Below are 12,803 nucleotides of genomic sequence, written 5' to 3'. Positions count from 1 at the left end.
AGGTGACCACCCTGTTGCCGCCATCTCTACTCTCAGATGACCATCCTGTTACCTTATTTGAAGATAACCACCCTGTTGCCTCCATGTCTACTCTCAGATGACCATCGTGTTACCTTATTTGAAGATAACCACCCTGTTACCTCCATGTCTATTTGGAGATGACCATCCTGTTAGCTCCATATCTATTTGCCGGTGACCACCCTGTTTCATATCTACTCACAGGTGACCACCCTGTTACCTCCATGTCTATTCACAGATTATCACCCTGTTACCTCTATGTCTACTCACAGGTGACCATCCTTTTATCTTCATGTCTATTCACAGATGACCACCAAGTTACCTCCATGTCTACTCTCAGATGACCATCCTGTTACTTCTGTGTCTACTCGCAGCAGACCACCTTGTTATCTTCATTTCTATTTGCAGATGACCCCCCTGTTACCTCCATGTCTACTCACAGGTGACGACCCTGTTAACTCCATGCTTATTTGTAGGTGACCATCCTGTTACCTTCATGTCTATTTGCAGGTGACCATCCTGTTACTTCCACATCTACTCTCAGATGACCATTCTGTTACTTCTGTGTCTACTTGCAGCTGACCATCCTGTTACCTTCATGTCTACTCGCAGGTGACGACCCTGTCAACTCCATGCCTAGTTGCAGGTGACCATCCTGTTACCTCCATGTCTACTCTCAGAAGACCATCCTGTTACTTCTGTGTCTACTTGCAGGTGACCATCCTGTTACCTTCATGTCAGAGAAAGGCACAGGGATAGCTAAAGCATTTGTATATAGTATATAGACCTCACTTATCAATCCTCCATATCTCAGCTTTCAAGACACCTAGGAGTATGACCTGGAGTAGAATATGATATTCGGGTATACACCTCTGAGCATTGCAATTTTTGGTGTTAAAATGTTTTAACGTTTTTTGTTTTGTTTTTCCATAGAAATAAGCTTGTAGATAATACCGTGGCACAACCGCTGCCACTCCCCGTCTTGTGCTCCAAATTAATATTATTTTTGGCAAGGCATGAATATATATGTTCCCCTGAGGGAAGTCATTTTGCTTCCAAATCCTTCACAGGCAAGTCTAACCGTCGTATTTAACATGATCTAATAGGTGAACCTCTCCAAAGCAAACAATTCATACGTCATAATCGGTATCTGCCCCCACGTGCAGGTCGGGGGTCTGCAAGACTTGAGGAATGCGAATATGCAAATAAAGGACGATATTTACATGTGAATAACAGGCCGTCAAGACTGAGATTGCTGTCACCCTGGTAGAACTGTTCTCTGTTTATGGGATGTGAACTGAGACCAATGCAGTATGAATAAGGAGATGGTAACTATTCTATAATTCTCCATGCAAATCCGTGATACGCCTACTATTTACATGCAGGACTAGATTTACCTGTATGATTTTTAGGGATTTTTGGGTGCGGAACGCACATGGGCGGAATCTGCAAATTTGCAGACTGCAAAACATGTGTGCACGTGGCCTTATAGAGACAGTCTCAGAAATAGATAAGCAGGAGCAGTATTACAGGAGGTCAGTTGCATCACCCTACATCGTATTTCTTTCTTTATTTTTTCTTCTATAAGGGTTAGGAAGGGTTAATATTATTAGTCCCTACAAGAATGAGCCCCTCTCTCGCCTGTGTAAGTCGCAAATATATACTGCATAGCTATACCCTGAACATATGATAAAGCAAATGGATCTTTACCGCCAGATATGCGTTGTGGGTGATTGCATAATTAGCAGAGAATTGCGGGTTAACCCATTTGTTTTTTAAGCGTCTTGATAACAAGCGTCAATCGGTTGTGTGTAAATTTAGCTGGAAGGAAATGCTTTTAATAAGAACGATGTGCCCCGAGAGCGTGAGATCGAGAGTGAAAATACCACAGAGCGAGGAATGTGAAGCAGACAATGAGTGAGGGGTGGGAAGGGGGAGCGTAGGGACATGGAAAGGGTGATGGGACACTCTGGAGGGGGGGAGTTCTCGCCTATCAAACCAACATCTCCTCCAGCCACCTGTACTGGACATTAGACCACTATACAGACTCCTGGGGGTACTGTGTTCAGAAATCTGTCCTCATCTGGGCTCCAGGTCCCCGGTTTTCTGCCAGATGTGCTGCACAGTGACTGAGGCATCTGGAATTGATCAGAAACCAACCCACCCACCCATCCTCTCCAGACATAGAGACAACAACACAGCTGTCTTGTGGTCAGCCCAATGACGTCTCATATGGCGATGTGCTCCTGACATCCTTGTACTGAAATGTTATACAACACTGTTGGCCTACGTTACTGACCTGATACTTCTGATTGACTAGGCATGTATCATCTTGCTAAAGAGGGACCCCGCCCTGGGAGAACAAACTCCATCATTGGCCTACAGGAGTACCAGAGGGTCCTCCGGTGGGCCAAAGCTCTGAAACTATAGTGGGCCCCCAAAGGTCCAGGATAAAAAAAAACATTTGGAGCTGCCTTGCCATAGGGTTGATTTCTTTGAATCAAAAGCTATTAGACTTTATTAATGATATAGGGGTTTGGGCCCAGACTCATAATTTCCTCTGGTGGGCCTGAGGAACCCCAGTTCAACCCTGTCCTTATGGGTTATAGAGACCTCTCTAAAACCATAGGTTGATTGAGACCTATCAGAGTAAAGGCATCTTATAAGCATTGACTAGTGATGGACGAACTTCGGCCGGGAAGGTTCGCGATTAAATGTTCGCAAACCGCGCGTTCGCGGCTGGCCCAATTGACTTTAATGGCAGGCAAACCTGAAAAACCTTCAGGTCATATTTGCAGCCACCAAATAGTTACTAGAAGTGCACAAATATACCCACAACATGGACAGTGACATACCAAAGGGGGATCATTGGCAAAAATTCCCGAAAAAATATGTATTTTAATCAGGGGCCATTTTTATGCATCTTAAAGGGAAACTCTCAAAAATGTGCCCTGCTGGAGCCTAGAAAATTTTTATTTCAGGCCACGGGAGCACAGACCCCAAAAATTAGGCATTCACCTGACAGAAAAAACTTGTGATGATGTGGCTGGAGGTACATTAGGCGGTCACTGGATACAAATTTTACTGTAGGCCAGTAAGGCGTAGGGTACGATGTCACTGATGGCGCCCTGGCTGCGACTGACCAGTTTGGTTATCTCATCAAATGGACGCAGAAGTCTGCCTGCGTCGTGCATAAGCAGCCACTGGCGCGGTGAAAAGAAACCAAGCTCCCCAGAACCTGTCCTGCTGCAGAGTTCATACAGGTAGTCGTTAACGGGACGTTGCTGCTGGAGCAGCCTATCAAGCATATACAAGGTGGAGTTCCAGCGCGTCGGGCTGTCACAAATCAAATGTCTGACGGGCAGGTGGTGTCGCCGCTGAACGTCAGCAAGGTAAGCCATGGCCGTGTAAGATCTTCTAAAATGGCCAGAGACTTTCCTGGCCTGCCACAAGACGTCCTGGACCCTGGGGTATTTGACAACGAATCTCTGTACGACTAAGTTCAGGACGTGTGCAGTGGACAGCACGTGTGTCATTTTGCCCTGTTTCAGCGCGCTCAGCAGATTGGCATTGTTGTCACACACCACTTTACCAACTGTCAAATTGAGCGGGGTTAACCACTTATCGGCCTGTGACCGAAGAGCTGAAAGCAGTGCCGGACCGGTGTGGCTCTTGGCTTCCAGGCAGAACAGCCGCAGTACAGCATGGCAATCGCAAATTTTTAACGCAAATATTGGCACTTCGAGAATTCGCGAATATCTAAAATATAGTGCTATATCTTCGTAATCGCTAATATTCAAGATATTTTTTTATCAGTACCCATGATCCCTCACTGCTTCTTGCTTCTAGGCCAATGAGAAGGCTGCAATATCTTTCACTTTAGGAGTAGTGTTGATCGCAAATTTTCATATTGCGAATTTTCCGATTGCCGACTTTGGCAATCAAGAAAATAATGACTGGAGATCACGAATTCGCGAATATATGATGAATATTCGCGAATTTAATTATTGCCCCTGCCGATCATCACTGGAAAGAGCCCACACTGCGGAGCCATGTGCCGGCGTCCTGGGAGCACCAGAAGTGACCGTGCATGGTGGATGGCTCGCTCCAGATACATTTGCAGTCTGCTTTTGCCTCCTGTGCCCTGTTAACTCTGCCTGCTTCTCCTCCATCTCCTCCTTTTCTGCTGCTCCATCTCTCCCTCTGAACTCCCTTCTTCTTCCTCTCTTGTGGGCACCCACGTGACGTCCATCGACACGTCATCATCGTCACCTTCACCACCACTGACATTTGAGATCTCGGAGTGGGCAGCAACAGCGAGGACCTCCCTCCTTGGGCTGATCTGGGTACTGCTACCTCCTCTTCCTCATCCGATGTCAACAATGGCTGCGCATCGGTAAGGTCTGGGAATGGATGGTAAAATAATTCCTCTGACTCGAGTGGAGGGACTATGGTGGTGGTGTCTTTGGGGATGCACACAGCAGAGATTGAGGATGGTGCAGATACAGAGGATGTGGAGGGTGAAGAAGCAGAGGGCTGAATGAGCCATTTAACCAACTCTGGTGCGTCCTTTGAAGTAATCGCACATGCCTTCTCCAACTTCCCACTTAGGCTCCGGCCTGGTGCACCTGCCCGACCCCTACCACCCCTGCGGAACGGCCTGCCTCTTCCTCTGCCTGTCATTTTCAAAATGACCTTATGCCTAAGTCCCAAAAGAAGAGCAGTATTTGTAGAAGCAGGTACTGTATATCGCAGGCCTCAATCAATATTTGGTGGAAACAGTTATATCGAACCCCTTAATCAGTATTTTGTGGAAGCAGGCATCTCGCAGGCCTCAATCAGTATTTGGTGGAAACAGGTATATCAAACCCCTTAATCAGTATTTTGTGGAAGCAGGTATATCGCAGGCCTCAATCAGTATTTGGTGGAAATAGGTATATCAAACCCCTTAATCAGTATTTTTTTTGAAGCAGGTATAGCGCAGGCCTCAATCAATATTTGGTGGAAGCAGGTATATCAAACCCCTTAATCAGTATTTTGTGGAAGCAGGTATATCGCAGCCCTCAATCAATATTAGGTGGAAGCAGGTATATCAAACCCCTTAATCAGTATTTTGTGGAAGCAGGTATCTCGCAGGCCTCAATCAATGTTTGGTGGAAACAGGTATATCAAACCCCTTAATAAGTATTTTGTGGAAGCAGGTATATCAAACCCCTTAATCAGTACTTTGTGGAAGCAGGTATATCGCAGCCCTCAATCAATATTTGGTGGAAGCAGGTATATCAATCCCCTTGATCAGTATTTTGTGGAAGCAGGTATATCACAAGCCTCAATCAAAATTTTGTGGAAGCAGGTATATCCAACCACTTAAAGGGATTCTGTCACCAGTTTTTGACCCCCACATTCAAAAATATGGTTATGTGCATGGAGCTCTTGTGATTCCTAATGTGGTCTTATAAGCTAAATCTGTAGGCTCATTTAGTGTGAAAAACGTTTTATCTAACCTGTCATTCATCTCAGTAAGGTGTCCAGGGGGATGCTCATGTCTTCCAGATGCCGCCCGCACCCGCCGCCGTTGGTGCCCAGCTCCTCCTTTGCTGTCATCAGCGCCGCCTCAGAATCATTTGCTACTCCTCCGGCTCTCCCTCACTCCCCCCTCCTTCTTCTCTAACATCCCGCGCGTGCGCACAGGCCTGTGCCTGATGCGCCTGTGCGGACTTCTCCATTCGGCTTCACTGAGCGAAGTGCGCATGCGCCGGCACTTCGCTCAACCTCCCGATGACGGCAGCCTTCAGGTCATCGGGAGGTTGAGCGAAGTGCTGGCGCATGCGCACTTCGCTCAGTGAAGCCGGACGGAGAAGTCCGCACGGGCGCATCAGGCCCAGGCCTGTGCGCACGCGCGGGTTGTTAGAGAAGAAGGAGGGGGGAGTGAGGGAGAGCCGGAGGAGTAGCAAATGATTCTGAGGCGGCGCTGATGACAGCAAAGGAGGAGCTGGGCACCAACGGCGGCGGGTGCGGGCGGCATCTGGAAGACATGAGCATCCCCCTGGGCACCTTACTGAGATGAATGACAGGTTAGATAAAACGTTTTTTACACTAAATGAGCCTACAGATTTATCTTATAAGACCACATTAGGAATCACAAGGGCTCCATGCACATAACCATATTTTTGAATGTGGGGGTCAAAAACTGGTGACAGAATCCCTTTAATCAGCATTTTGTGGAAGCAGGTATATCGTAGCCCTCAATCAGTATTTTGTGGTAGCAGGTATATCAAACCCCTTAATCACTATTTTGTGGAAGCAGGTATATCACACCCCTCAATTATATTTTTTGCCACAAAAGTTATATCACACCACCCTGTTTATTTAGGGCAACAGGTATATCGCAGACGTCAATCACTATTTTGTGGAAGCAGTTATATCACACCCATTGCAAATAGTTGTTCCAATAGCGCTTGTCCCTCTATATAGCTGCGGTATCGCAGCAGAACCGCACACAACTGCTGCACAATACAAATGCACTGTAATATACTTTCTATGTTAGAAAGTATATTATAAGTATATCACACCCCTCAGTATATCACACCTATCGATAGCACATCTATACCAGTCCTTAAAAGGACTTTTGTGGCCCTATTAGCTAGCGTTTGGTGTCCCTAACAGCCTGTCCTTGCTCCACAAAGCAACCTCTCCCTACACTGGCAAAACACAGAATGTAAAATGGCTGCTAGATCGGGTTCTGTTATAGGGTGGGGGTGTGTGTCCATGTGCTGAAACGTCTCAGTTTGCTGTTCTGTCCCACCTGATGGATGTGTCATGGGTCAAAGTTCGGCGCAATGCAAAAGAATATAGCGCCGGCGGAGATCGCCATATGTTCGCATGTTCAGCGAACGCGCAAAGTTCCCTGTGAAACGACTGTCGGGCGAACTGCAAGGCCATCTGTAGCGTTGACAAGGGGCCCACACATTTGCACATGGGTCCTCTGTTGACACTAGACTCAAACCTAAACTGAATTTTCCTGTTTTGGTTGGAAATACTCCATAATACAATAAGCATAATCATTTAAAGGAGGCCTTCAATGGAAGATGAGGATTTCTGAGATTGAAGGCAAGTTCCCAAAAATATCTGCCCCATCTGTTAGTATCCTCTGGTGACTCCCTAGTAAACAAGGCTCCTCCTTGGTTAAGTGTTTTTAAAAGACATTTCTTGACCCCTGCGATGGTGAAGTGCTTCTGATTTACATTTGGTTTCTAAATCTCTTCCCTTTGCCAACTCTGCAGAATTTTCGCTTCCCTCAGAGTTTCAAGACAGATGTCTGTGGAAATTGTGAATTTCCCCTTCAAAACAGACAAATGCAAGAATTCTAAGAATAGTATGAGAATGGAAAAGTCCCTGGAACACAGTTACAAAATGGGGGGAACGATGAGTACAGACTCCTTTTCAGCCTGAAGAGCCTAATTATTAACATCCATCCTGTTCTCCTCCTCAGCCCTCTGAGGTGCCCAGAATTGGTCGCAATTTACGGATCTCTTTCTGTGATAACCTTAGAACTGGTCCTGTCAATTCTTCTATTGGATTTCAACATGTTTGATCTTTTTATTCTGGCCAGAGATAAGCCAATACTTGAAGTGTCAGGTTCTGGTTTGCCTCCCTCTCCACATGGGGAGGTTTTGAGAAGCTAGATATTGACCAAAGAAGCCTGTGTGGCTGATCATAGATGTGAAGTAGGTTGTAGAAAACTTGCTCATTCATTACCTACAGCAGTAGTGCCCAAACATTTTTCGTCTGAGGGCCGCACTAGACATGGTATACATTTTTTGGGCCAGAACCTGGTAACTTTGCCGGAAAGAAACGAAAACACTGTGAGGGGGCACGTGTGAGCATTACTACTGTGAAGGGGCAAATATCTGGGCATTTTTTCAGTGAAGGGGCACATCTGGGCATTTTTACTGTAAAACGGGTGCATCTGGGGCATTTTTACAGTGAAGTGGGCACATACGAGCATTATTACTGTGAAGGGGGCATGTGTGAGCATTACTACTGTGAAGGGGGCACATCTGGGCATTACCCGTGTGAAGGGGGCACATCTGGGCATTACCACCATGAAGGGGGCACATCTGGGCATTACCACTGTGAAGGGGCACATCTGGGCATTACCACTGTGAAGGGGCACATCTGGGAATTACCACTGTAAAAGGGGCACATCTGGGAATGAGCATTACTGAGAAGGTGGCACATCTCTGGGCATTATTACTGTGAAGGTGACACATCTCTGGGCATAGCAAGACTAAGGAGTGGAATGCAGGAAACTCTTTAGAAATGCCTTGTGGTACAATATTATGTCCTCTCACACGGGCACCAGACATAGTAATCACATATTAAGAAATAGGCTCAGGTCCAATCACTTCCACCACTACCATCCTCTATAAACCTCCTGCTCCCATCTGACTCGTCCTGATGAGTGCCACACAGTTATGGGGGTATATACAAGTGGCACACTGTTATGGGGTATATATGGGTGGCACACTGTTATGGGGTATATTTGGGTGGCACACTGTTATGAGGTATATGTGGGTGGCACACTGTTATGGAGTATATATGGGTGTGGCACACTGTTATGGGGTATATATGGGTGGCACACTGTTATGGGGTATATATGGGTGGCACACTGTTATGGGGTATATATGGGTTGCACACTGTTATGGGGTATATATGGGTTGCACACTGGTACGGGGTATATATGGGTGGCACACTTATGGGGTATATATGGGTGGCACACTGTTATGGGGTATACATGGGTGGCACGCTGTTATGGGGTATATATGGGGTGCACACTGGTATGGGGTATATATGGGTGGCACACTGTTATGGGGTATATATGGGGTGCACACTGGTATGGGGTATATATAGGTGGCACACTGTTATGGGGGTGTATGTGACTTCTTTTTGGGAACATTGGGACTAGTAAAGAGGAGTTATGTAAAACATGTGCCCCTAGTACACAGCGAATCTCTCCTCTTTGTGTGTTGTACGGGGGCATGTATATTATTAGCTACAGTGGTGATTTGAGGGGCGCCTCGCCCCCCTTACCCCGTCTATCTGATGTTCCTCCCCTATAGACTGATGGCTGTGCAGATGACTGAGCAGCTCCTTGGACACGTGGCTCAGGAACAGATTGAGGGGCAGAAGACTAATGATGGTGTAAGCACAATATTGCGGTGTGACTGCGCTATACAAATACCTGTCAGAGATGCACCGCCATAAACCGACGTACACTGCTGGTAGTGGCACCCGCGCTCCGTCCTGCCTGCTGTAGATAATAGTTCTCTCCGACGACGTAGCGTCGACGACGTAGCGTTGTGTCGTCATGTCATACAGCACACTGTGCGGACGACGTGCTGCCTGCCTGCCCCTGCCATGGGTAAACTTAAACGGACCCTGACCCTGTACCACACTAAAGGAGGACTCCTGGCTGTCTGTCCTGGCCTTGCGCCCGACGGAGGACCAGGAGTCTTAAAACCAGACTGTCCAGCCTAACTGCACGGACCACATAACACAGCTTCGCGGGCTGGATTTAGCCTGCGGGCCATAGGTTGGGCATCACTGAACTACAGCATTGGGGGGGGGGGGGGGATAATCAGGTATATATTTGTTAAAAATGAATGCTTTTTGGCAGGGTCAAGCAAAAAGCCTAAAGGGATTATCCCCATGATTAATAAAAAAATATATAAAGTAGACATCATATAGTACATGACAATCTCTTTCTAACAAAACTAGAACCAGCCCTGTACCTCACATGGATCCAGAGATCTCTCATTCATTGCTCCAATTGCCCTACTAGATTTACTGGCAGCTCAGGAGCATGGCCTGTCTGCATCTCATTCCCTGTCACAGTACAGGGGCGTGCACTTTCTGCTGAAGAGCTCTCCATGCTACATTCACAGCTTTGAACAGTAGATATGGTTGGTGGCAGTTGAAAGATAGAACTGAGCATGTGTGTCCACTTCAACAATGTTACTGAGGTGGACAGAGATATAAGGAAAATAACAATCAGCAGGTGGAGCTATACAGATAGAATTTACTGAAGAACTCAGGTGCTGGTTTGAAAAATGTAGAATATCTTTCGTGCAAATGTTTATGGGGCTGCCAGTCTTTGGCTCAATATCTGAAGTCATGGAATCTGCCCATTGCCCTCAGGATAGGCAATGCCATTTTAGCCATTTATGGCTTAGGCACAGGATATGCCATCAATTTTCTAATAGATGTGGGTCTTGCCTCTGGGATCTGCCTGTACCTATAGAAGAATGGGTCCTCTCCAACACCCCTGAAAGTGGTGACTAGAGATGGTCAGAATTATGAACCAACCGAGTGGGTAACTTTCATTCATGTGTATGGGAGCTACAGAAACAGCATAGAACAGCCTGTTCAACTGTTTCCTAGAACCGACCACCTCTGATCACCCATTCCAGGTGGAAGATGGTCGGGGGGGTCCCGTCCTAGGATAGGAATACTCCTTTAACATGTGAGCTCAGATGATCTGAGCCAACATTATATATTTTTTTGACTGTTCTAGCAAGAAAAGGGTGATCGCCAACTTCAGAGACAGATTAAAGTTTACATCTGAAATGAAACTGCCTGGAAAGCTCTGTAATAAATAATAGTCGGGCGTCAGAAGGAAAACGTCTGCACCTGACATCTGCGATCATCTGGAAAATGGCCAAAAATATTTCAGCACATCTGACATACAAGCATTACAATTACTTCTACAAATGAAACTGAGGAGCAAATGGGATTGTCTGCTTTTAATACTCTGGTTACAAAATATATCCTTTATATTGGAAAATGTCACTGAAAGTATCCACCAGAAGCCTGACCTAATGGCCTTGGTGAGTAGCATATGAAATATGTTCAACGAATGAGTAAAAGCTCCATATCAGAAAATAAAAATAACAGTTGTCTGCAAGATTCTCGATGAAGAACCTTCAAGCGTAGGTGGAAACTCAAGGACATTTAGCTCGCAACCAGCAGATCTTGGAGCAAACAGAATTCTAATCACACGGTTCTTGGAGGAGATGTCCTTATTTCTGGCTATTGACTTTTTTAAATTATGTCCAGACATTTATATAAGTCAAACCACATGCAGATGTGCCCACCATTACTTTAGCTTGAATTTGATTAAAGGGGTTGTTCCACAATGTAGATGTATCCCTTTATCCTCTGATCACTGGGGATCCATCTATTGGGGTTCTGTACCCACCCACCATTTATGAAGGGAGCAGTGGTTGAGCATGAGTGGTGCCCCTCAGTTCAACTGTATGGGACTGATAAAGTTAGACAAGCTGTCTTAGGCAGTTCAGTACAATAAAACCTTATCTCAGGAAATCAATTAGGGCTGTATTACGCCTAGCGATAATCGAACAGATCATCGCTAACAATCACTTGTAGGAACGTTCGTTAGCGATGACCTGCCTGTGTAATACTGATAAACGAACAAATGCTCATTCATTGGGCAATCACAATTTTTAAACAGGTTAACAAATCACCATTTGCCGGCGGCAGATCATTCTGTCTAATCACGGTCTGCTGCAAATAATTATTTTGTATGGGGACAAGCAATGGCATTAGTGATCCCGACTCCCCATACTGTGGAGGAGATTGCTGCATGTAATAGCAGCGGTCTACTTCACTGATGGACAGGTGATTATCAGAAGGAACGCTTCCTTCTCGACAATCGTCTGCCTTATCTGCTGGTGTAGTACTTAACAGTATTCAAGAAATCAAAAACTTTACCAAGAGCTGGATCTAAAGACACTCCCGAATTCTCCAGATAGGTCCCTTACCTTTGACTTGAAGCACTGAAGGCGTCGAAGCTAGTTCATCTACGAGGGAGTTCAGGGGTAAACCATCTTGTAGCCATATCACCACCACAGGACCAGGAGGACCATGAGCATCACAGCTGAGGTTAAATTGCACATTGGGGTAGACATGCATGTCCTCTGGTTCATCGATGAAGATGGGCAGACCTGGGCAAAACAAGATATAAAGGTATGACTCCTGTACTCAGTGATGCGCTAACACTGGAGATCATCAGGCTCCCATGTATCCTGCAAATGAAATTTGTAATGCTTAGAAAATCGACTCCACTGCACAAGCTATGTCAGATGTCTCTAGTTATGGGGGTGACTCATTCTAACCATGATTGTAATGACATGACTAATACAAATATTTAGCTGTGGAATGGGTCGAAAATGAATATTCACTGTGAAGCTGAAGTAAGCCCTTAAAAACTATAAAAAATGCGGATTGCAAACATCAGTGGAAAGTAGTAGAAGACATGGGGCAATCGATCAGGACTGCTTGCTTGGAAACACTTCCATTTTCTATTCACATCTAAAGCTAGCCATAGTCATTAGAGCGGAGTTGGTGGAACTTCTGGAAGACTGGCCAACATTCTAAAATGCATGGCAAGCCTAAAGTAATTATCCTCCTTTTAACAACATGTCATTGTGGCATTAAGGCTATAGACACATTCAAAGCAATTTTTTTAAGATTTTACTCATTTGGGGCTAAAGTTCTTTTTTTTTTTCAATTGTTTTTTTATTAAAAATTGTCAGCAGTTTTTGTGATACAGTGGTCAAATTTCAGTCTATTGCTGACTGTCACTTTCTGTTTACTGAGATGATGCTTATGTAGAGCACCTGACCAACAGGCATTTAAGCCATATTCATATGACTTTAATAACAACTTAGCTTGAGTGTTTATGAGGTCAGGAGATCAGAGAT

General features: G+C 45.5%; 1 protein-coding gene across 1 annotated transcript in view; it reads right to left on the bottom strand.

Annotated features, from left to right (window-relative positions):
- The window catches only part of LOC122946194 (tyrosine-protein kinase receptor UFO-like), a 78,006-nt gene that overhangs the window by 39,232 nt on the left and 25,971 nt on the right, over window positions 1-12,803 (bottom strand). Inside the window, exon 4 of the mRNA XM_044305631.1 lies at window positions 11,862-12,044. Within this exon, the coding sequence (XP_044161566.1) occupies window positions 11,862-12,044 (183 nt within the window). The remainder of the gene's footprint in view (window positions 1-11,861; window positions 12,045-12,803) is intronic.

This window comes from Bufo gargarizans, chromosome 9 (assembly GCF_014858855.1).
Source record: "Bufo gargarizans isolate SCDJY-AF-19 chromosome 9, ASM1485885v1, whole genome shotgun sequence".
Lineage (NCBI taxonomy): Eukaryota > Metazoa > Chordata > Amphibia > Anura > Bufonidae > Bufo > Bufo gargarizans.
The sequence above is the reverse complement of the archived record's forward strand: the minus strand, read 5'-3'. Positions and strand labels throughout refer to the sequence as shown.